We start from the raw sequence: 24,978 nt of genomic DNA, 5'->3' as shown, positions 1-24,978 counted from the left end.
TTTTTTTTTTTTTTTTTTTTTTGTTTGTTTGTTTGTTTGTTTGTTTGTCTTTGGTAGTTCATTTTGTTTTAAATTCACCTTCCTTTTCTATTGGACAATTTCCTGTGTTAAATGTCTTGTTTCTAGCTTTCTATTATTCATAATATATAATGTGGCATTTCTTCTTATTGTTTCATTTTCTTCACGGTGTTTGCTTACGGATAAATTTTTCTTTACTCGGAAACATAGGATATAAAGTTGAGAGATGAAGCTAATCATGGAAGTGTGTCTAAAACATTCAAGAGAGTAGCTGAATTGCAATCCCATATTTCCTACCGCATGCGCTATTCATTGAGGGTAACCAGTTAAATTTGTGTCAACTATACTCTATACATTACAGAGTACTAAATAGTGATTGCCTAGTGTTTTTCAATGATTATAACTTGGTTCTTCTCAGGAATACACATCAATATTATACCTCAGAAAATTTAAAAATTTTAGCATCTTATTAAGAGGCAAGCCTGTGGAGCAGTATAACATTGCTGATGATTTGAAATACTCAAAAACAATATCCTACAAGCCACAGCTTATTGGGACATCCAAAGAGGTATATCATCCGTTAGATAGCTATATTGTTATGTGGTTTTACAAATTTGAAGCATGTATATTCTATGATAGTGTGTAATTATGACACTTAAATTTTACTATTATCTGAGTTGTTAACCCAGCCAATTATTAAATCTTGCTAACACTGATCAGAGTAGTAAGAATTATTGGCTTTAAATGCTCTTTCCTTCCCTGGTAGGTCACTGTGGAAACAACTATTGGATTCATTAAAGAAGCACCGGCCCTTGGAGTTTCTGGATTCAATATCTATCACAAAAATCGTCTAATCAGGGTATGTTTGCAGTTTTCAATAGAAAAATCTTCTTATGAAAGAATAGAAATTGGTCAGATGTGGCATTTGGGTTGTGCAATGTAGTTACATTTCATGGATCTAAGTATTGATTTAATCAATATTCTGGATTTCAGCCCTATTGGAAAGTCACTGCAGATGGTTCTTCAAAAGGAAATGGTGTTGTTGGTATGCCAATGAATTATCTTCCCCTATGGCCTACACCGTACTGTTAATGATTTCTCCTTATTCTGTGATTATCTACTTATTTACAAAATTTTCAGGAGTGTTGGAAGCAAATTTTATAGAACCTGCACATGACAAACAGGATTTTGAGAGATCTACAGGTTTTTACAGATTGGAGATGAGGCTAAAGCAAATGATAATGGAATACTGGTGCGTATTTTTGTGCGTGTGTATAACACTCAGTTAAACACAAGAATCCATGTCTCTTCAACACAAGCTCAGTCTTAACCTCTTGCACTTGTATGTCATTTTTAATGATGTCTATGCAAGTTTGGTCCACTTTTATTGTCCACAGTCTACCATTGAATTATTACTCTTTACCAGGGCATCTATAGGCTAACATATGGGTAAGGGTGGGTGGTGCTTAGTTGATAGCGTTGGATGCATAATTCCATTTTTTTTTTCAATAATAGAAATGGTTTTACATTATTTATTGGATAAATCTCTCAAAATGTATAAACCACTTATTGCCCTCATTTAATTATTTTAGAGAGTTGGGAGAATTTTTCAAATTACTTATAGTTGCTAAGAATAGTACATCTGTATCCTTGAAATGCTTTTCACAATTTATTGGGATGGTTGGCAAAAAGGGTCATATCCAATAGTCCAATGCAAACTAAAGTCACTTTCAATGACTTCCTGATGCAGGAAAACTTGTTGTCACCTGGTAGGACACAGGCCCCCAGGTACACCTAGTGTGCAGAGAGAAGCTACTGCCCAACCACAAGTTAAAGTTGTCAATACACAAATGCCGTTGCCAACTGCTGAACGTCAGCCAGTCACCAGTCTTGTTGATGAAAGATCGATTGATCAGATATCCGAAGAGAACATCCAGCTCTTTATGAAGTAAATATTGCATCTTATGCTTTATTTCTGAACTGTTAAGCTATCATTTTTTACACGAGGTCACTATAACAGAGTTTAATTCTACAGATGTGAGGAGTATATACAGAAGGAAAATGAATTGAAGAAAATGGTAAGTAACCTGCCCTATAAAGCATGTTTTTGCCACAGCGGCTCTCATCCTTGGTTTTGAGTTTCAATCTGTGATTTTATTACTCGAAGAATACTTTCTAAGTGCATCTTATGTTGCGAGGATATAATAGATCATGGAAATGGAGACAGAGCTGGAGGAAACTAAAAAGAAATGTGCTGTTATTTCTTCACGCCTGGAAACCCGGAAGAAGTTAAAAGCTATGAGTGAAGTGCAAAATGCTTGATGAACCTACTTTCGGATTACTGAGTTATTAACTTAACAGATGAATGTATATGATGTAGTTATACGGTGATGGATTTGCTTGCTGGCTTGACAGCATTCTGCCTTTCATGTTTTTTGTTTGCATCTTAGAGGAGTGTAAATTAACGAATTAAAATCCTCATGGCTATAACTGAATTATGAGCCCCCCTTGGAATGGCTTGCTTCTGGAAATGTTATTTGCAGAATAGAAAATTGAATGATATGGCAGTATAGTTTTATTTTTTTGAAGTGTGAGTATTGCGGATATAATGATAGTCTTATGTGGAAGATTTTGGTTAAGGTTAGTCAAAAAATTTATTCCAAAGGACCTGTGTTTGAATCTTCGCGCCATCTGATGAAAAAAAAATGGTTTACGTGTTGTTTGGATCTTATCAAAAGTAACACGTGAGAGGATGTGTTGAACATATATATATATAAGAGACTTTTAGTTGAGATGTAACACATAAGTTTTTAGTTGAAATGGAACACATTCTTTAATTGGTATGATAAAGAGAATTAGCAAGATACTCCCTTTAATTTAAGAGAATTAGCAAGATACTCCCTTTAATTTATGTTTGTATTTTTTTTCTATCGATAAAATTAACCTTACACCATTAAACTTTTAAGATTATTATTAGTTATACAAATGATCTATTATATATGTTTAAATTCTACAATTATAAATTTTATATTTTTTTAATATATATATTATTTAATTTAATTTTTAAACATAACTATAATTTTAATATTGAACATTTTGAAAGAAAAAAAGAAGAATGGAGCAGCATATGCCGATATACGAGTATACGACACGGGGCGGTTAAGGCGTTACAACCCGGGATCTCCCATCAGTTTCTGGGTTTCTCCTGAAGCCGTAGACGACCGAAGCTCACATTGTCAAGAGTTAACAGTAGGGTGAACGAAGAAGTTGAAGATGAGGAAGCGCGATCTAGCTATTCTTATGCTCTCTGCTTTCGCCATCTTCTTCTCTCTTCAGGTACTTACCTACTCTCGGAAAACCTCATAAACCCTAGCTAGCAGCGACCTCCAATTCCGCTCTTTGTCTCATTTCGTTTCGATTTCATCTATATAATTAATTATTAATCAATTATTTGGGAATTCATGTAATCTGACATTATTTTTGGTTCCGTGCGGCCTTAGCATGAAGGTGATTTTTCATTCAGGGAGGCGTGGTTTCATCTCTCCGACGAATATCCGATCAAATACGAGGCCGAGCGTCTTCCTCCGCCAGTTGTCGCTGATCTCAATGGTGATGGCAGAAAAGAGGTCCTTGTTGCTACACACGATGCCAAAATCCAGGTAATTAATCTAAAGCAATCTTCATTTCACTTCCTACGATATGCTGACTTTTTTTTTCCTGAACAAAGTTTGGCTTTGTGGTATATTGTTACTTTCCTTGATTTAACATTATTTTTATTGAGCTGGAGAAGCTATTCTTGTGTAAGGAATATTATAAAATGTGTGATCCCTTTGTATTGTAAATTTTGCTGTGTTTTTGTTCTTATCATACTTATGATTATGATTGTAGGTTTTGGAGCCACATGCTAGGCGAGTGGATGAAGGATTTAGCCAAGCACGTGTGCTTGCAGAGGTGTCCCTTTTGCCTGATAAAGTTCGCATCACAACAGGAAGACGCCCTGTGGCAATGGCCACAGGTGTTATAGATAGGAATTACAACCCCAGAGAACCTAGGAAAGAGGTGCTGGTTGTTGTTACCTCCGGTTGGTCTGTAATGTGTTTTGATCACAACCTCAAAAAGCTATGGGAGACGAACCTTCAGGTGTTTTGTTTTTATTTTTATATTTTTACTGCTTTAAATATTTGACAACTTCAACTGACTTGTTCTGTAAAGAAAATTATTATTATTATTGTTGTTATATTTATCTGCCCATAACTTCAGGACAATGTTATCTCTTCTTTTCTCCTTGTTCTTTACAGGAGGATTTTCCACATAATGCTCATCATAGAGAAATTGGAATCTCAATTAGTAACTATACTGTAAGGCATGGAGATTCTGGGTTGGTGATTGTTGGTGGAAGAATGGAAATGCAACCTCATGTATGTGTTTTATGTCTGTATTCTTTAGTAATATAAAAATTTCATAATGTTTTTTTGCCATTTTAGTGAGTTATTTTTTCTTGTTTCTATTAATCTCATCTTCTTCTTTTTTTTTTTTAATATTGACATTTTTAAAAAAAAATAAACTAAATGACTTGTGATATTGTTTATCCTTTCTTGTAACCATTCTATTATGTTTTTACGAACTACTTTGTCACAATATCATTTCTTGGCACTGAATATATCTTAAGGGATAAGTTGGTACATGTTTCCAGATCCATATGGATCCTTTTGAAGAAATTGAAATAGCAGAGAAAACTGCAGAGCAGCACCGGAGGAGTGCTGCCGAGAATCAAGTGAGTATTTATTTTCTTCACTGTTAGTAATTTGTATTATGTCTATATTGCTTTGCGCTAGCTTGTATATTGTCCTGCATTTATTATTTACACGGACTGGGACACCTTCTGCAGCTACTGAATAGACCTTTGTCCAAGTAGTGTAGGAATAAGTACAAATCAATATTAGTAGCTCTAATAATGATATCTCTTGTTTTAGACTTCAGAGAGTTCTGGGATGGTTGATTTGCGCCATTTTGCATTTTATGCATTTGCTGGTCGTACCGGGGAAATTCGATGGAGCAGAAAGTCAGAGGTCAAAATTTCTGCACCTTTTATACCTTTTCTTCTCTTGAAAATTACAAAATGGCTCTTGTTAATTCTTTGTATGCGTTTTCTTTTTCTCTCCCCCTCCTCTTTATCTTCTATTTATAGGTGATTAGTACAAATATTGTAGAAAGAGTTAAAAACACTCTGGTATTTTTATGATCCCTATGGAAATTTTATCTATGCAATTACCTGAGACAACTTTTTCTTCCGGTGGATGCCCTTCTATCTCCATAATTACTTGACATTTTTGAAATCTGTCTTTAAATTCCATCCTCCATTTTTATAAAAGAAAGAATGAATTTAGCTGTGTTTTATACCTGGCTGTCTTTTACTTGATGATTCTAAGTGCATTTTATCATAAAGGATAGTGCTGTCATGTGCTTTTGCTTCTCTACGCTGATTTGGCTTTTTATCATTTTCTAGAATATTCAAGCACGTTCATCAGAAGAATCTCTTATAATTCCACAGCACAACTATAAGTTGGATGCTCATGCTTTGAACAGTCGTCATCCTGGAGAGGTAGGGAAACTAGATTAATTGAACTTCCACTGGTCATAAGATTGATGAATCATGTTTTGTACACAGCATAATTTCTTGGATGACACTTGGTCTTGCACCTTTAAATAAAAAGTATTTAGTGCATATTAAGGAAGGATGTGAAAAGGTCATTTAATGGTTATGCTTTATTAAAAAAAACTTCAATGTATGCGTTCCATTGGATGCTTTAGGTGTACTGAAAGTCTTGCATCTACCTTGACCTCTCATGCCCAATGCATGACAGCAGTAGTGGCTTGACTGTCCAAACTCCAAAATAATAGTAAATTAGTAATGACTTGGTAAGGAGTTGGTTGATTGCCTTGAGTTGATAGTTTTTTGAATGGAGTATGATTACAATATTTTCCCAAGTTGTCAAAAGTAAACAGTCATATATTTAGCAGTTTCGCTCAGAAAGTCACTTAATGGTTCTTGAACCACAGTTTGAATGTAGGGAATTCAGAGAATCCATTCTTGGAGTAATGCCACATCGCTGGGTATGACACTTAATTTCTTTCTTTTTTATGTTTGGCGTTTTTATTTTGTTCTAACTTCTAATCCATGAGTGCAATTTTTTTATCCAGGATCGTCGAGAAGACACTTTATTAAAGTTATCACACTTCAAACGGCATAAAAGAAAAACGTTGAAGAAAATGCCTGGCAAGACCTCCACCAGTTACCCTCTCCACAAGCCTGAAGAAAACCATCCTCCTGGTAAGGACACTACTAAAAGGATTTCAAATGCGATTGGGAATGCTGTGAAATATGCGAAGTCTTCAAAAATCAAGAAGGTGAGCCTTTTTTTTTTTTTTTATTTTTATTCTTTTAGTGGTGCATCTTTTTTTTCCTTGAATCTTTGTTCTGGAAGCAGAAAATATATAACCTGACTCTTGAATGTACGTAGAAACATTAACAAATATGCTGTGGTTGGTTTGGACATGGGGTGCTGCCTTTAAAACCCACCCACCCTATGCTGGCAATGGATTTGAGTGGGATTTTCACATCCACACCCAATCCTCACCAACCCCCCTTGAAAAAACCTTACTTGTGCATATTGGGTGAGAGTGGGTGCCTGTATTGGTTTTTAATTGTCATCCCTCCATCATAATTATACTTCCCTTTGATGTGGAAGATTGGAATAATTTATGATGCTAAATGTTTTTGCAACCCCTATTGATGTTTGCTCTTGCAATCTTCTCATTGACAATGGAATATTGTTAACTTATTTTGACACATGTTGGTCTTTGCTAATGTCTATAATCATATTTATTTCTTTTGTAGCCTTTGCCTTATATTCCCACAATCACAAATTATACTCAACTATGGTGGGTTCCTAATGTTGTTGTTGCTCACGAAAAGGAAGGGATTGAAGCTGTTCATCTGGCATCTGGTCGCACCATTTGTAAGGTATGCTTAAAAAACTATGAGAAATATATTTGGTTTAATTGCTCATCATATAATATATACCTTCGCAAGTTAGCATATTTGAGATCTCTTTAAAGTGCATGTTTAACAACCCTGTATTTACCAATGCTTGTGGTGGGCTGTATAAATCACTTTATTTAGCATCAAATTTGCTTAACTGTAGTTTCCTTTTTTCAAGTGTATAGCACACATTGGCATGCCATATTAAAAAACAGTTGGCAATTTCTTGTTTTTCATATAATGTAATATGATATATGTCTCTCTATGCCTTCTCCACAATTTAACTTCAGATGCCATATCAGCTTCATTTTCATAGTTGAAATTTTTCATGTCACTCATCTATATTCTTACTACTGAGACATGCCATATATAAATTCCCCAAGTTCTGACAATTTTAGTTCTGATGTGAATACCTAATCCACCAGCTTCATCTTCAAGAGGGTGGACTACATGCTGATATTAATGGAGATGGAGTTTTGGATCATGTCCAGGTGAACTAAAATACAGTCAATTTTTTTTCTTTTTAAATTTAAATTCTAGCTTAATTTCCTTAATCTGTATATGCCATTTAAATTTCAGTTTCCCTATCCTAATATCAACTGAAGTAAGATGTACCCCAACCCCTCAAATCCCAGGAAAATAATCCTTGAGAGGAGATGGGGCTGCCTCTTATTCTAAGTTTACTTCCTGCCTCATACTTGATTCAAAAGGAAGAGTTTCTATTAACATACTTTTTATGCACTAAGGTTGGCATGAAATATTGACAACTGACTTGAAATCGAGTTCATGCAATGTTAAAATGTTGAATTTGTCCAGGCTGTGGGAGGGAATGGGATTGAACAGACAGTTGTCAGTGGATCCATGGAAGTCTTGCGTCCCTGTTGGGCTGTTGCAACATCTGGTGTACCAGTGCGAGAACAACTTTTTAATGCTACTATATGTCGTCACTCTCCTTTTAACTTATTCCAGCACGGGGAATTTACTAGAGGCTTTGGTCAACAGTTTGATGCAAATTCCTTAGAGGTTGCATCACCCATTCTCATCCCAAGAAATGATGGTCATCATCATCGCAAGGGAAGCCACGGAGATGTGATATTTTTAACAAATCGTGGCGAGGTATAGCCCCTGCCAATCAACCTCTCCCCCTTTAATTAGTAACGCTTGGAGGTGACACGCTATTCACCTTGCTTGCAGGTAACATCTTATTCACCTGGCTTGCATGGGCACGATGCTATCTGGAACTGGCAGCTATTGACTGGTGCAACATGGTCAAACCTTCCATCTCCATCGGGAATGGTGGAAGGTGGAATGGTGGTACCTACCCTGAAGGCATTTTCATTACGTGTCCATGATAATCAAGAATTGATCCTTGCAGCAGGAGATCAAGAAGCCATAATCATATCTCCTGCAGGAAGTATATTAGCAACAATTGAACTTCCTGCTCCTCCCACCCATGCGTTGGTAACCGAAGATTTTTCCAATGATGGGCTAACCGACCTCATCATTTTGACTTCCAATGGTGTTTATGGCTTTGTCCAGACCAGACAACCCGGTGCACTCTTCTTCAGCACATTGGTTGGTTGCCTTATAGTTGTAATGGGAGTGCTATTTGTCTCTCAACATCTAAATTCAATCAAGGGAAAACCTCGAGCTTCATCTGGTCAATTCTAACAAGAACAAGTCTGTGCTTACCATTACTAGAGGCAAATGTTATTTCCCTCAAGCTGCAGAAATGCTGTGGAGATTACTGAATGATGAGGCGTGGTGAGATATAGTTGACAGAAAATGAGGTGAAAACATACTTGATTGACAGGGCAAAAATTTGCAGACTAGACAGGATTAATGGATTTTGAGTGAACCATGTAGGTATTGTGTATTGTACCCTTAACTTTACCGGTATATATTATGTATGCATTGAATTTTGGGCAATTCAACATGGAATGCATGAATGACAATAACTTGTGAGGCAAAAAAAAAAAAGCACATATTCTTCTCCTTCCAAGCAAGGACTACACAATATTGGCTAGAAAAAAGGAAAAGCAAAATATTGTTACCAGAAAAGGGTCCTGGGGAGAATAAACGTGCTTTAAAGTGAGAATATTTTGTGATGTTTGTCTCCCAATGAAACTGCTAATGCAAAGGGCGAATAATCTGAATTTGTTGCAAAACACTACGTCATAGTAAAGTTGATTTGCCGATGTGACATTTTGGAACCTTTTAAATTTTGCTTTTGTTTGTTTATATGAACTACAAATAGAGTTGAGAATAAATTGTGGTTATAGCTTTACAAATAAGGGATGAATAGCCTTATAGCCCTATGACATTGGTTCTAAGCATATTTTCTAGTAACCTTATCATACTTGCTGATTTGTAATTTTCCATCCACAACATTCAACACCATCATATTGCTCAAGAATTAGGTAAATGAGGAGGCTCCTTGTGCGCAATAAACAAAGGTTTAGCATTTGTGTTCAGCTGAGTTACCATGATTTACATCCTCCTAGATGTTCTGTCGGGCTGGAGTGTGGAGGCCCTTGGGTTAGGGATTAACCTTTTGGGAAAGAAAGAAAGAATTAGGTAAATGAATAACAAAAATTGGAAAAAATAAAATGAAGGGAGTTAGCTGAAAATAAGAGCATTGCTTCCAATTTGGATGGAGGAGATAGTGCTTCAATTCCTTCGATCCAAACATTGCTTCCAATTTGGATGGAGAAGATCTGGCAATTAAGGTGTCTAATTCCACCATTTTAAAGCTACTTGATAATTATATCTTCTCCAAAGACTTACTGACTTCTATCTTAATATATACTCAACTTTGACTAATACAAATATTCAAATATAATATACTTTGTCCATATCATTTTATGTATCTGATTCCCGTTAATGAGTTTTGATTAAAGTTGTTTACAACTCAATTTGTTGTAATATTTAGTTTAGTATTAGGCTGCTCCAAAGTGCACTTAATGGGTTCCTTAGCTAAATAATCAACTAGAAACGCTCCCAATTCTTCAATTCCTTCTTGTGATTGAATGCACTATTCCTCTTGAGATAATCTAATGGATACTTCACCAATGACTATTAATGAGCGACTACAAAGTAATTTAAAAGAGGTACTAGCTAGCTTCATGGAGACTGTTTATAACATCAAGAATTATAAACTCTTTACCCACCAATTGCTAGACTTGACCCTTTACAACGAAACTGAACAAATTCAACTTAAGACTATTAATTTTTCATTCATCCATTATCCTTGAACGTATAATATATCAAATTCATAATCTTAATTTGAAAATTTTGAATCCTCTTTAACCAATGGCAAAGGGGCAATTGCACCCCTCCCCCACCCCATTATATATATGCATGTATATATTAGTAAATATTCTAAAAAAAATGTATATATTAGTAAATCTTTTAATAGAATTAGATAATATATTATTATATATAAAAGTTAGGTTAAGGTGGCTCAATAGGTTTAAGCATCTTATTATTTGAAGAGGTATAGGGATCATATTCTACATAGGCTTAATTCACTGATTCAAGAGGCAGTATTTGAGACAAGAGACCAAGATTTGAAATTCGACCATAGTAGTGTCGGAATTATACTCAAAGTGGGCATCAGTATATATTTGACCTTGTCTGTTGAGCCATTGAGTTATCGTAACGGGCCCGCGTGTGGAGTCATTGAGTAATGATATTTTTCAAACACACTTAATTACTTCAAATCTATGATAAATTTTGCAGCACACTTACTTCATATATATTGTAGACCTCCATTAAAGTTTCCTGAAGCTAACCTGAGGTGGGCAGATGGTCCCCAAGCTAACCTCCTTCTGTCTGCAGTCTGCTAATCTTAATTTCCGATCCTCCTCTCAATATGTGATATGTATCCCAGTCGTCATTTTGCTTATTAGCTTTTTTGTTTTTTGTTTTTTGTTCTTTTTGTAGCTTTGACAGATGGACAAGATTTATGATAGATTATAACGCCATGGGGTTTGAAATCGTACAAGGAATCCCAAAAAGCAGAAAATGCATAGAAATTGTTAGCAGATTATGAAAGAACACAAACACCAAACAAAACAACAAAACAACCCCACCTTGTCATGCTCGCCCAAACTCGAACAACAAGACAATTCCCCCCTCTCTCTCTCTTCCGAATTTGTTTCAATGTTTTCCCCTTCAAACAAATATCCATTTACAAATCTATAGCTACCTCTCTAGCTTACAATGCTGGATCTATCTCTGTATTATATTCTTCAAAGAAATCTTCATTATATTATATTATATTTCTGCAGATTTAAATTTATATATATATATATATATGCAGAGATGTAGTTTAATTCTTGCATTTCTACGAATTGAAGGAACATTGTCGTGGTATATATGGACAGAAATGTCTGGATTGCATCAAAGTATAGAGCAGAGCAGATTCCTATTAGCTTTGTTTCATCTTCAATCATAACCCTAACCCTACCCCTACATATATACCCATAGCCTCCCTCCTAAAAACTTTTATAAAACAAAAAGAGAAGAAGAAATTATTATACAAACCCTAATCTTGAGCTAAAAGAGTTCTCATTGGACATATACACACAGTTTATATCGCTCTTCTGCGTGTGTGTATATATGAGAGAGAGAGAGAAAGAGAGAGAGAGATGATTTCATTGCATGCATTTTAGAAAAGGAAAAAAAAAAATCGTCGCAATAAGTGAAGATTTCGTCGCTAAAAAGTGAGTTCAGTCGACTGGCAGATTCAGAAGTTCTGGGCAGGGGGGGTGTTTAGGTCAACGATTGGTTTTCGTCGCTAAGTGCGGAAGTTTTGTGTGGGATTAATTAAGTTTAATTTGTTGATTGATTGATTGGTTGTTAATTGAATACTAATGAATAGTTCTTAGAGAGTAGAATCTAGTAATTAGGCTTTCATTATTTTGCTCAGCTCGACCATTCACAAAATTCTTAGTGGGGTAATTAAAGCAAAAACAATCATTTTGGTGTACGGAGGCACTTTAATAATTTGATTCTCTTTGGAGAGAAGGGCAAGCTAACGACAATAACAGTCAAAGAAAAAGGATTTCTTTTTTTCAGAAATATATATATATATATATATATATATATATAGTTTATTATAATAGTAAATAAAAATTTGAATTTAATTTGATTTTTTTAGTACTATTGACTCTATTACAAGGTATACGTAGTATCTGTTTTATATTTTCTCTATTGACTCTATCACCGGGGTTCAATCCTGTGATTCCCTCAATTAGAGCTACAGAGGTACTATCTGAGCAGAAGAATTTTTTCAAAAAGATCTGAGGTAGTAGTCCAATCTTTACAAGTAGATCAAACACTAGAATATCAACCAAATTAAAGTTGTTTCATGATTTTATGGACTGTCCAAGGGATTAGACACTGACCACATTAAAAAGATTGTGGTTTAAGAGGAATTGAAACACTACTTTACTTTTCTTTAAGTCAAGTCTCATACTTGACCTTGGATGAAGCAAAAATTGTCAACAAATTTAAACATCACAAATTAAGGTAGGATAATAGTGTGTACACATTTGGTCTAGTGGTATGATTCTTGCTTAGGGTGTAAGAGGTTCCGCGTTCAATTCTTCAACATCTTTAATTCTCGGAATGCTCCATGTATATACTTATTTTTAAAAAAAATGAAAGGTTCTATAATAGTATTAATAACAAGATATTAATCAACATCCACTTTTTTTCCGAGAGTGAACATAGTAAATCAATCCCTTGGCGAGTTGCCCCTAATTACCATCCACTTTGTCCAATTCTAAAAATAGTGTGTGGGCATTTGGTCTAGTGGTATGATTCTTGCTTAGGGTGCAAGAGATCCTGAGTTCAATTCTCAGAATGCCCCATATATATACGTACTTATTTAAAAAAAAAAAACAAAAGGTTGTATAATAGTATTAATAATAACAAGATATCAATCAACAACCACTTTTTTCCCAGAGTGAACATAGTAAATCAATCCCTTGGTTGGAGTTGGCGAGTTGCCCCTAATTAGCATCCACTTTGTCCAATTCTCAAAATAGTGTGTGGGCATTTGGTCTAGTGGTATGATTCTTGCTTCGGGTGCAAGAGGTCCCGAGTTCAATTCTCGGAATGCCCCATATACTTATTTTCAAAAATAAAAGGTTGTATAATAGCTGAATTTCAAAATAAATATAAATAAAAAGATATCAATCAACATCCATGTTTTTCCAAGTTGCACCTAATTAGCATCCACTTTGACCAATTCTTGGAATATAATTGTGTGTGGGTATTTGGTCTAGTGGTATGATTCTTGCTTAGGGTGCAAGAGGTCCCGAGTTCAATTCTCGGAATGCCCCATATACTTAATTAAAAAAAATGTTGTATAATAATTGAATTCCAAAAGAAATAAATATATATTAAAAAACATTAATAAAAAGATATCAACGAACATCTACTTTTTTTTTTTTTTACCGATAATGCACATAGTAAATCAATCCCTTGACTGGAGTTGCTCCAAATTAGCATCCACTTTGTCCAATTCTTGAAATAGTGCGTGGGCATTTAGTCTAGTGGTATGATTCTTGCTTAGGGTGTAAGAGGTCCCTAGTTCAATTCTCAGAATGCCCCATATACTTAACTAAAAAAAATGTTGTATAATTGTTGAATTCCAAAAGAAATAAATATATAGTAAAAAAAACATTAATAAAAAGATATCAATCAACATCTACTTTTTTTTTTTTACCGATAATGCACATAGTAAATCGATCCCTTGACTGGAGTTGCCCCAAATTAGCATCCACTTTGTCCAATTCTTGAAATAGTGCGTGGGCATTTGGTCTAGTGGTATGATTCTTGCTTAGGGTGCAAGAGGTCCCGAGTTCAATTCTCGGAATGCCCCAAATACTTCATTAAAAAAAATGTTGTATAATTGTTGAATTCCAAAAGAAATAAATATATAGTTAAAAAACATGAATAAAAAGATATCAATCAACATCCACTTTGAAGGGCTATGCCAATAATTAAAGATTTTTTTAATCAATCAAGCATGAAAAGTAAATAGGTAGTAAAAATGACAATATGTATGTGTAGTGTTGCTCTTATTCATACGATTATGTTGATCTACTTTAAACTTTGCGACATAAGTTTACAAATTTAAAACTTATAACATTTTTTCTAAAAATAAATGTACCGTAATCTCTAACTTTAATGGTTAAACAAGTGCTTAATAAATAAACCCTAGGCCTAGGGAGAGCAAATTAGGGCAAGCTAAGCAAAACAAAACCTACTACAATGTGTTGTGAAAAATGAAAAACTCCACATAAATATACACCTAACATTCCTCAGCTCATACAAACCTTTACCCAAGAAATTAAAGGCAGAAAGCACACAGTAAATTAATTATATTTAAACTGAAACATGAAAGCTGATGCATGGTTATTGAGATGCTGAAATCATTCCATTCCATTCCATTCCTGGTAAACTATGAAATTAATTAAAGCTTTTATTTAGAGAATTGAAGATTGGAAGATTGGGTTTTTGGTAGCTCGAGGAAATCTTGGATGTAGGGAAAGTGGAGACAATTTTTGGGCATGAAAATATGAGATTCTCTCATCATGGATTGGATCATTTTATTTATTTTATTTTATTTATTAATTTATGAGGTAAAGTAAACTTGGAATACTGTCAGCTACTGCATTGGGAATGCCAAATAATTCTTATAATTATTTTTTTTAATTTTTTTTTCTTGGCTCATCTGATCTAATCACCTCACTTTCGGCTGCACATATGACATATGTGATATGTGTGTTTTGCCACCAAACAAAAACCAGACTGACGTCTGTTGAGACTTGAGAGACATACATCATATCCCCTTTTCTCTTTTTGTGTTTTTAATTCAATTCCCGCTTTTTAGGTATCTGATTCAATTAATGATATCTGAATGAATGAAGTTATTTTGAATTTCGTTAATCTATAATTTTTCAACTTTTTGAAACACAAAGAGTTTATATCGTCTCTACTGAGACTCGATATCATGACGTCTCATTTGGGAGAATCACTACATGACACTTAACCACAAATAGAAGGTCATGAGATCGAACCTCAATGGATGTGATATTGAATCTTTGTGTTTCAATATGCTTGAGAAAGTATAGATGAACAAATAAGCAAATACCAATTTTGGTCCCACGACTATTAGCAAAATGACAATTTTGGTCCACATGTTTCATTTCTACCAATTTTGGTCCCACGACTATTGTTTTAGTACCAATTTTCATCCACGACTATTGTTTTAGTGCCAAAATTCATCGCGCCGGTCACCCATCCTTTTAAAACGTGCAAAAATCTAAAATTGTTAAGCGTATTTTCACCATTTTCAACTTAATATCTTAATTTGAGTATGAATAAATGGATTTGTCCTAAAATCGATCAAAATTCACAGTTTTCCTCCTCATTTTACCTTAATTTGAGGAGGAGAATTGTGAATTGTGATCGATCTTAGGGTTTAAATCTCATTATTCATGCTCAAATTTGGGATATTGAGTTGAAAAGGATGAAAATACCATCAAAAATTTTAGATTTCGGCACGTTTTAAACGGATGGTGACCGGCGCGATGAATTTTGGCACTAAAACAGTAGTCGTGGGACCAAAATTGGTACTAAACAATAGTCGTGTGACCAAAATTGGTAGAAATGAAACATGTGGACCAAAATTGTCATTTTGCTAATAGTCGTGGGACCAAAATTAGTATTTGCTCATGAACAAATACTACAATGTAATAGAGCCAGTATTACTAAAATAAATTAAGTGTTAGTATATAAAACTAATAATACTCCATATTTTAAACACAAAAAATTAAATTAAAAAAAAAAAAGAAGAATTTGTTTGGTCAATTAATGGTAAAATGAGACAAATAGGGTATTTCTTATTTATTTATTTATTTATGCAAATGCAACCTTTATAAACTAAACAACAAAAAACATAACACCAAATATTAACCCTGAAGTATGAAGCATTTAATAATAAAATTATACTAAAGACAAAATTACATACAAACGTCGTATAAGAAAGTTTGAAGACAAGACAACAAAGCAACAAAAAGGTTTCATCTTAAAAGTGTGTACACATACACTTAACCCAATGTTATATAAAGTAAAATTGCCTCCCAAACAAAACAGAAGTAAATTAAAAGAAAAAAATAAAATTAAAAAGAGAAAGTGGTATAGCAAAACCTAGATCAGATGTGTAACCAACTTTACTTAACAAAAACTTTAACTTATTGTTTGATCTGATCCTTATGATTGCTTTCTTGTTTCAAAGTGTCAATTTCACAATGATCAGATGAAGTACTCCCTTTGATTAATTGATTCTATATATAACTAATCTTTTTCTTCAATTTTATTATGCACACAAGAGACAATTGTGTAATAAATAACTTGGGATTTTACCTTTCTGTTTATAATAATTACAAAAAAAAAATATTTTTTGTGTCAATTAACTCAGCTATATTGTTTGTGTCAATTAATTGGAAGAAAAAAACAAAAACCCATATAGCTGTTTAATTATTACTGTATGATAGTGACTTAACGACCATTCTTGACAATGTATTAATTGTTAATAACTATATAAACTTCATATTTTAGTTATGTAATTATTAAGCTGAACTTAGTTTAATCACGACAATAATAATCCAATATGAATCATATACCTAACTTTTAAGATTGAGGAGTTTCATCATTTCATGATATATTTAAAGGAATTGAAAATCCAAATCTTAACATTTAAATTTAAAATTACATGTTAGTGTGACTGAACTTTGGGTTTGGGCATTAGGGAACCTCCAAGCCTATTAGAAAGTGAATAAAAACTTGTTCTAATAATTACTCTAATATTTGGTGTGTCCTATAAAATAGGTTCCCTATTTATTGAACAGTATAGGGCACAGAGCAAAAGGAAAATTAGCATAGTATTCTCCCCTAAATGGATTGGATGTAACATCAACCAGTCATTTCATGTATGGTCTGATAAGATCACTCCTTACATTTCTGTCAGTTTTTAAAGGTTTTTCATTTTTATAATTCCTCGCCCTTTTCTTCTTTTATTATAGACTATATTCAAAGATTATCCCTATTTTGGATCTATAGGGAGAGATTAAAGTATGTGTTAGGAACTAATTATATTAGTTGTGATTAATTATATAATCCTTCCGTCTTATTTTATGTGTCTGGTTAGATTAACAAAACATGATTATAGTTATTTTTTAATTTAATTATTCATAATATTAAGTTTAATAAATCTATAAAATTTAAACTTTAGAAACTACATTAAAAAACTATTAAACACAAAAAATGAATTTTAAAGTACTAAAAAAAATAAATAAATAAGAGATAGTTTGAGCAATGAACAGTAAACAAGACATGTAAAATGGAACAAATGGTGTATTAAAATAGGATTGCAAATGTGGGAACTACTTTGTACTATAATACTGGAAAAATGTGTATGTATATATGCATGTATTCAGGTAATAATACAAAACTTCATTTTTTATGCAGATGCATAAAAATAATGTTCAATTATACTTACACTAATATCATATATTTCCTCTTCAACATCACAATCATAAAACACAAGTAACTCAAATACTCAATGCATCATTTAAAGTTAACAATTAAGGCAAGCACAAGCAATAATTAAAATAATTTTCATTGAATGCACTAATTCAGCATTATATATATATATATATATATATATATATATATATATATATATATATTTATATATAAAAAAAACATAATAAGTATTTAAAGTTTCAACTTTATAAGCAAAAAAAAAAAAAAAAGTCCTAGTCAACTTTAAAAATTAAAAACAAGTGTCATCTGAAATAATATATTCATGTTTATTTATTTATGGAAAGGTAATTCCATCAAATATACACACACTGACACACATATGATCATGTGATATCAATCTATAACTTCAATAAGTTTCACCTTCGCCTTTTCAAAGCATATGTATCATATATATATATATATATATATATATATATATATATATATATATATATATATTAGCATGATTATGAATTCAAGTCTTATATATATAGATTAATGATCAAATGAGAACTCTTCATCTTGTGAAAACCTGTAAATTAACATGACTGCGCGCCATCGACAACATAAATACACACAAACAAATTGTGTACATTGCGCACTGGAATATGAAATTGTGTGCACAGGATGATCGATTCTCATTGGAACATCACCCTATATATATATATATATATATATATATATATATATACCTATATATATATATATATATATATATACCTATATATATATATATATATATATATATATATGAGATTGTTCTGATGAGTTACGTTGCATGCAGAATTGAATTTGAATATATATAATATAATGCAGAAAAAAAAAGAGACAAATAAGAAAGTAACATGCATGTATATTTGTCTGAAACTAAAGAATGGCAAAGGAATCTAAACTTCATTCTCAGATTTCTCAGAATTCCATTCTCCACAGTTACTAAAATTGCCACACACCACACTAAAAACAGATGAATAATGATGTGTGTGGAAGCAAGCATGTAATAATGTTGTTTTGCACATAAATTTTTGTTAATCATACCACCTGTCACTACCTGCATTTAATCATACGTCAACCAATGAATGAAAACGATCATTTGTATATATATGTATATATCTATACACACACCCCCCCCCACCCCCACCCCCCTCCACATGCAACTCTATGAAGCCTTTTTTTGCTATATATACACACATAGTTAACTCATTACAACATACCCTTTCATTTTTCATTATCATAATGAAAAACGGAGTTGTTGAGTCAGTAAATAATAGTAAGAAAAAGTTTAGAAGATGAGCCGTTCGTGTTAACACTCATTATACTAAGTATGGACAGAAATGTCCATTTTTCGTTCGTGTTAACACTCATTATATTGAGTATGGACAGAAATGTCCATTTTTTGTTCGTGTTAACACTCATTATACTGATTATGAACAGAAATGCCCGTTACATAAAAACTTTTATACAGAATTTTCGAGTTTAATCTAACATCATATCAAAAATGGGAAAATTGTAGGTGCTATATATATATGTGTGTGTGTGTATATATAAAGAGAGAGAAATGGTGGTTGAAGGGGTTTTGAAAGGTGATGATGGCAATTATATTGCATGGAATGTGGGTAGAGAAAAGATGTTTTGTGATATGGAGAAATATATATTGTCCAACGGGCTAAGCAACAGCTTGGGAGTCCCCCCAAAATTCAAACAAACAAGAAAAGAATACGCGTAATAACAAAAGAAATATTTGAAAATTCTAACACAAAACACACAAAATGCATTATATTTTTGTGAAGAGTCCAAAACCAGCCAGAAAATGTGCTAATGAAATTCAACTCAAGAAGACTATGAAACACTCAATCGTATGAACGAAGCAACCACCTAAAATTGCACCAAAACACACAAAAATTTTCATTCAACATCATTTTTTTACGAGGTATAATAGAACTGTAACAGATAAGATACGAAGGTTAAAACTACATGAATCTGGACCAAACAGGGCAAGAATTTAACAGATTTAAACGGGTCGGGGAATATAGGGAATAAATGAAATATAATGATTTCAATTCAAAATGAAAAGAGTATTTATATATATAATTATATAAAACAAAAATTCAACTTGTCATAGAAATTTGAAGTGGAAAATAAACCAGACATAGTACCCGCGTTTTTCTCCTTTTTTGTCGAATCCTAAATATAATTTCTTTTTTTTTTTCCTTTTTTTTTTTTTTGGTTTGGCCTTCTGAGAGAATGTGATCTAAGATCTTGCAGGAGGTGGGAAGAACGTACCAGCCATGAATGTGCTAAGCGGAGCAGGATATATAGAAGCGGGGTCCACATACCCCGATCCTTGATGATCACTCGCCGTCGCCGCCGCCGTAGTGGCGGCGGAGGTTGCGGCGGTGCTAGGGAGCAAATTGTGTTCGGCCGCGGCGGTGCCGCCGCTGCCGCCGCCGGAAGAGCTCTCCCCCGCCGTCAAATACTGGCTCTCCGGCCCTTCGTCGTACAGAATTCCCTTGAACACGTGGCCGCCTATATTCACCGCCGCTTGGTACGCGTACTGATCGTCCCCGTCGTCCACCGACCTCATCCGCACGCACTGGAATGCCGCCGTGAGACTCACTTTCGCCGGAAAATTCCCCACTTCTAACCCTAAATAAACATCACAAAACAAAGGAAATGTAAAATCTCCAGATTAGTCTAGTATAAACTGAGAAACTTATCATATTAGTCTAGTGTAAACTGAGAAACTTATCATATTAGTCTAGCATAAACTGAGAAACTTATTTTAGTCAGTGCAAACTGAGAAACTTATCAAATTAGTCTAGTGTAAATTGAGAAATTTGTCAAATTAGTCTAGCTTAAACTAAGAAACTTATCAAATTAGTTTAGCATAAGCTGAGAAAGTGTAAACTGAGAAATTTATCAGATTAGTCTAGAGTAAACTGAGAAATTTACCAGGTGTGGATGAGGGCAAACGGGCACAAACAAGAGAGGAATTATTAGTGGATGGATCTTCTCTGTGTCTTTTGGGGGTTAATTCTCTGCTGCTGCTACTGCGAAGCTGAAGGCTTTGCTGATTATTGTTATTTTCTTGGGATTGTTGTAACGCGGCGAGTTGTTGCTGCCGTTCGCGGCGTTTCGCCGCCGGGACCCAGGTGCTCTTGACGTGGGTTTGGCACTGAAACCCGCGGCTCTTACAGCAAGTCCTACACCGCATGTGAGAGCAGTCTTTCTTGGCTTGATTGCCGCAGTCCTGGCAGCTGATCCCGCCGGCGGCGGCTGAGCCGGCGCCGGTGCGCATCATGGTCATGAACGCCGCCGACCTGGAATGCTCGTCGATCGCGGCGGCGGCGGCGCTGCGGCTCGGCCCCACGCCGAGGCCCACGGCGGAGGAGTAAAGATCTTGCAATGGGTTGATTTGGTGGTGGTGGCGAATTTGATGCGCCGCCGCCGGTTGATCTTGCCAGAGCTCGAAGCCTTTGTATGCCGCCGGCGCCATTTCCTGGTCGTTCCGGTAGAGAAACCAACTTTCCGGGTTGATTTCGTTGGGTTGGCTGCTGCTTTCCCGGTGGTCCTGGCTGTTAGCGGTGGCGCCTCCTCTTCCTCCGCCACCGCCACCGCTCAGGGAAAAGAAACCCGCCATTTTAGACAGCTCAGAAAAAAAAACTGGAGAAAAAACCTCAACCAATATTGATGCTCTTAGAGGGTTTCTGATCTTGTCGTAAATTCGGGGTTACAGTCACAAAAACACAACACAATCATTAATCAAAAAAAAGAGAGCAAAAAATTTGTTTGTATCTATCTATCTATAATTCTATATCTATGTGGCCCGGGGCCTGGGGGGAGTGATTGAATCTGCAGAAGAAATGAGAAATTGCAGCTTTTTTCTTGGACAGAACAAAGTGAGATGAGAAGACTTTTTAGAGAGAGAGAGGTTTAGGGGTGATGGGGGGGAGCATTTAAGAGACAGTAGAAGAAGTTAGTAGTGTAGAATTACAGGTCTGCCACGCCGCCATGGCCTAAAAGCAACAGAAGAAACAGCAGCAATTGCAGCTCACTCCTCTCTGATCTTTCTCTCTCTGGGGTTTTCTTTCCCTCTCTCTCTCTCAATCGCAATTTAAGTGTTTATCACTCACACGCTTCCCGACCTTCCATTCTCTCCGTAATTACATCTCTCGACGTGACTCTCAGCTTTTACCGCCTAATTTTACTACCCACCCAATCTATATATCTTCATTAACCCACAAAAACTATAATTTATCATAATCTTACCTCTCGACCTGATAGAATTTTAGAGAGACAATAAATTTTTAACTGAAAGTTTTCCACATTAGATGTAACTTTGCAGTATAGCGTAACTGGTAGCGATTAAATGAGCTTCTCATATAAGCAACTATCTATTTTCCCTATTTAACAAATTTCCTATTACTTCACTATACCAATTTTACTCCCCATATTCTCTCAATTTTCATATTTTAAACTTTATTAAAATTTCGAATTAAAATATTTTAAACTTACTCTAATGCTAAAAATGTTTGTCTCATATAAAAGGTCCAAATTACTGAGGTCAAAAGTTTTTCATCAGAATTCTTATGAAATGCAAATATATGCTCCCATTTGATTAATAAGTAAATTTATTTTTAACACAATATTATATTAGACAATTCATGATAACAAACAAATAAAGAAATTTTTTATTACAACATCATAATGCAAAAAAGAAAAAAGGTGAATTTTTTTTTGTTCCCATAACTTTTATCTTAAAAAGAATTAGACGAAATTAAATCTTCATATTACTATTTAAGCATTTTTTTAAGTCTCTTTATTTTCTAAATTCGACTGATCAAATATTAACCAACACTTTGAAAATAATTGAGAGAAAAAATAGACTTGTCAACAATTGAATGATTTTGGGTCTAATATACTTGGAGATGTCATTCAATGACCAAATATGACATTTTTCCTTTACAAAAATGAATAAAAATAAAAATAAAATATATAAAGTCAAAAATAAATTTTATATTAAATATGATATTAAATCATCTTATTAATTGATGTTGAAATTAATTAGTCAATTCATAAATAATTAATGAATACAACAGATTGTAATAAAAAAAATTTGGTTCAAATAACATTTCCTAAAATTATAATTTAGATTAAATGATTCACCTTATTTACTCATGTGTTAAAGTAAAAAATAAATTTAGATTAAATATGATGTTGAGTCATCTTATTAATTGATGTTGAAATTATATTTAGTCAATTCATAAATAATTAACAAATATAAAAGATCATGATATTAAAATTTGTTTCAAATAACATTTTATAATATTATAATTTGTTAAATGATTCACCTTATTACTCAAGAATTGTTTAATTGGGATTTGGCATGACAAAAATGTTTACAATAAAGGCCATGTAGTTTAAAATATGTTTATTATAATATATACACACACACACACACAAATAAATACCATTTTAAAAGATAAACACTTCTCAATAAATTTAAAATGACTTGATAATAATGGGCTCTAAAGTAATTTTTTAAAATTATAATCTATTTCCATAAGTCTATTTTAAATTAGTGATACATATTTATAAATACTTAAAGTAGTAGTAGATAAGGTGAAAATGAATTCATTTAACTTGAACCTTTGCTCATATGTGAATAATGAGTTGAATCACCTAATAATTTGAATTGGCTATTATTTGTATATTAATTTTAATCTCAACTTTTACTTAGATGTTAAGTTTGAAACTCCCTTCTACCAGAAACCAAGCTATAAAGTATGAGACTCACTTGACATGAGGTTAAGGAATCTATTTCATGTGAAACAATTCCATATTAAGGCTAGTAGTTTTATTATTTATGGTAATTTAGTCATAAATATCATGTGCAGCATTACTTGAATTCCATTGAAATTGTGTGCACACTTTTACATTACATTGTGCATATTTACAGTGCCAGTTTTTTTATTTGCGAGGCCATGTGCGAGTAAATAAGTGAGACCTATCAAAGTATAAATAAATTGCAAATTGAAGAAAATTTGCAAAAAGAGAAATGCAAAAACACTGAAACAAATTCAAAATTTATTTATTATGAACAAAATTCTTAACCTAATGTAAACTACAAATCTTTTATTTAAAAAGATATGTTCTTCTAGCATTCTTTGATGCAAATTCATCAAATGTTTAAAGTTAATAGCAAAATCGGGGCTCGGGAACAACAATCAAATAAATTTAAAATCAAATAAGTGATTGGGCAGTGCAGGCAAACAACAAATAGCAAACAACAAGATTAAATAACAATCAAATAAATTTAAAATCAAATAAGTGATCGGGCAGTGCAGGCAAACAACATACACCAAACAGCAAGATTAAATGCTTGCTTCACCGGGAAGTGCAGGCAAAAACCAATCAATAAGACAGGGCAGGGCAAACCAGTGAAACCACACAGTTAATCAGCAAACAGCAAACCACACAGTTAACACATGTAAAATTAAATGTTTAAAGTAAAAAAATTGAAACAACCTGACCCGAATTCGCAAATCGAAAATCGAACCTCGTCTCTCCGCTGTGGCGTTGTGGCCGTTGGTTTCCTTCAATTTTCTCGCAGCTCTGACGCCTCCGCCTGAGTCCGCGACTCCTCGCCTCTCCGGCCTCTGCTGTGTTCGAACTCCGATTGTCCGTCACTCCGTCGGCTTCCTCTAGTTCCTCGCAGCTCTGACTCTCTCCGTCGCCGCCGCTTCACGTACGCTGCCGCCAGACGCTACCGGTTGTTCGCACTTCGCCGTCTCTTCAGGCTTCACGCACATGACTCCTCGCCTCGCCTCAAAGAAACAAAGGGATTTTTTTTACGAGAATAATAAGGTAATTAAGGTTATACGGATTAATTTTTTTTATCAGAAAATTCAATTTTAGGCTAATATAATTACAAATATATATACTATCTAATGGGCTTGGAAGCTGAACTGGGGGCCCTGTGCGGTCGCACAGCTTGCACAGCCTAAAATCCAGCCCTGCATACTTATACATTGCACTGTTCATACTCGAATATTGCATTGCCCACATGTTCACATTAAAATGCACACATACACATCATGATGCACCACTACCGTAGCACCATCAAGGAAAACAAGGATTGAAATACCGAGTTGAGTCACATACCTAACTAGAACACAAACACAACATTAGATGCAAAATACACCACAAACGAAAGTACACGCATATATATATATATATATATATATATATATATATATATATATATATATATATATATATATATATATATATATATATATATATATATATATATA

General features: G+C 33.9%; 3 protein-coding genes and 4 non-coding genes across 7 annotated transcripts in view; 6 read left to right on the top strand and 1 right to left on the bottom strand.

The window, feature by feature from the left end:
* The window catches only part of LOC116021214 (protein MICRORCHIDIA 2-like), a 9,389-nt gene extending 6,783 nt beyond the window's left edge, over positions 1 to 2,606 (top strand). The window contains exons 10-17 of the mRNA XM_031261829.1: positions 229 to 336; positions 437 to 586; positions 785 to 877; positions 1,012 to 1,063; positions 1,159 to 1,270; positions 1,769 to 1,966; positions 2,054 to 2,096; positions 2,227 to 2,606. Coding sequence (XP_031117689.1) covers positions 229 to 336; positions 437 to 586; positions 785 to 877; positions 1,012 to 1,063; positions 1,159 to 1,270; positions 1,769 to 1,966; positions 2,054 to 2,096; positions 2,227 to 2,340 — 870 coding nt within the window. The 3' untranslated portion in view covers positions 2,341 to 2,606. The remainder of the gene's footprint in view (positions 1 to 228; positions 337 to 436; positions 587 to 784; positions 878 to 1,011; positions 1,064 to 1,158; positions 1,271 to 1,768; positions 1,967 to 2,053; positions 2,097 to 2,226) is intronic.
* Positions 2,607 to 3,157: 551 nt separating this feature from the next.
* On the top strand, positions 3,158 to 9,015 carry LOC116019907. The gene is made up of 13 exons (XM_031260287.1): positions 3,158 to 3,354; positions 3,519 to 3,677; positions 3,907 to 4,158; positions 4,317 to 4,436; positions 4,712 to 4,792; positions 4,992 to 5,087; positions 5,525 to 5,620; positions 6,079 to 6,132; positions 6,220 to 6,426; positions 6,917 to 7,042; positions 7,486 to 7,551; positions 7,877 to 8,176; positions 8,255 to 9,015. Exons 1-13 carry the CDS (start codon positions 3,292 to 3,294, stop codon positions 8,729 to 8,731), a joined length of 2,097 nt encoding a protein of 698 aa, XP_031116147.1. The 5' UTR covers positions 3,158 to 3,291; the 3' UTR covers positions 8,732 to 9,015.
* A 3,851-nt stretch (positions 9,016 to 12,866) lies between these two features.
* TRNAP-AGG lies at positions 12,867 to 12,938 on the top strand. The gene has a single exon. It is a non-coding gene; the product is annotated as a tRNA-Pro (tRNA).
* Positions 12,939 to 13,121: 183 nt separating this feature from the next.
* TRNAP-CGG lies at positions 13,122 to 13,193 on the top strand. Its single transcript has one exon. It is a non-coding gene; the product is annotated as a tRNA-Pro (tRNA).
* Positions 13,194 to 13,341: 148 nt separating this feature from the next.
* Positions 13,342 to 13,413, top strand: TRNAP-AGG. Its single transcript has one exon. It is a non-coding gene; the product is annotated as a tRNA-Pro (tRNA).
* Positions 13,414 to 13,883: 470 nt separating this feature from the next.
* Positions 13,884 to 13,955, top strand: TRNAP-AGG. The gene has a single exon. It is a non-coding gene; the product is annotated as a tRNA-Pro (tRNA).
* A 5,750-nt stretch (positions 13,956 to 19,705) lies between these two features.
* LOC116020727 (protein EXPRESSION OF TERPENOIDS 1-like) lies at positions 19,706 to 21,751 on the bottom strand. The gene is made up of 2 exons (XM_031261222.1): positions 20,615 to 21,751; positions 19,706 to 20,308 (listed from the first exon to the last, which is right to left on the bottom strand). The coding sequence occupies exons 1-2, from the start codon at positions 21,300 to 21,302 to the stop codon at positions 19,914 to 19,916; spliced, it is 1,083 nt and encodes a 360-aa protein (XP_031117082.1). The 5' UTR covers positions 21,303 to 21,751; the 3' UTR covers positions 19,706 to 19,913.
* Positions 21,752 to 24,978: the final 3,227 nt, after the last annotated feature.

Source organism: Ipomoea triloba, chromosome 5 (genome assembly GCF_003576645.1).
Source record: "Ipomoea triloba cultivar NCNSP0323 chromosome 5, ASM357664v1".
NCBI lineage: Eukaryota > Viridiplantae > Streptophyta > Magnoliopsida > Solanales > Convolvulaceae > Ipomoea > Ipomoea triloba.
The sequence above is the reverse complement of the archived record's forward strand: the minus strand, read 5'-3'. Positions and strand labels throughout refer to the sequence as shown.

Bases quoted from the DNA above. Each gene is read 5' to 3' on its own strand.
- LOC116019907 (XM_031260287.1), top strand. From the start codon at position 3,292: ATGAGGAAGCGCGATCTAGCTATTCTTATGCTCTCTGCTTTCGCCATC. The intron at 4,437-4,711 runs GTATGTGTTTTA...ACATGTTTCCAG, and splicing joins GAATGGAAATGCAACCTCAT to ATCCATATGGATCCTTTTGA. The intron at 8,177-8,254 runs GTATAGCCCCTG...CCTTGCTTGCAG, and splicing joins TTTTAACAAATCGTGGCGAG to GTAACATCTTATTCACCTGG.
- LOC116020727 (XM_031261222.1), bottom strand. From the start codon at position 21,302: ATGGCGGGTTTCTTTTCCCTGAGCGGTGGCGGTGGCGGAGGAAGAGGA. The intron at 20,309-20,614 runs GTAAATTTCTCA...ATGTTTATTTAG, and splicing joins TTTGCCCTCATCCACACCTG to GGTTAGAAGTGGGGAATTTT.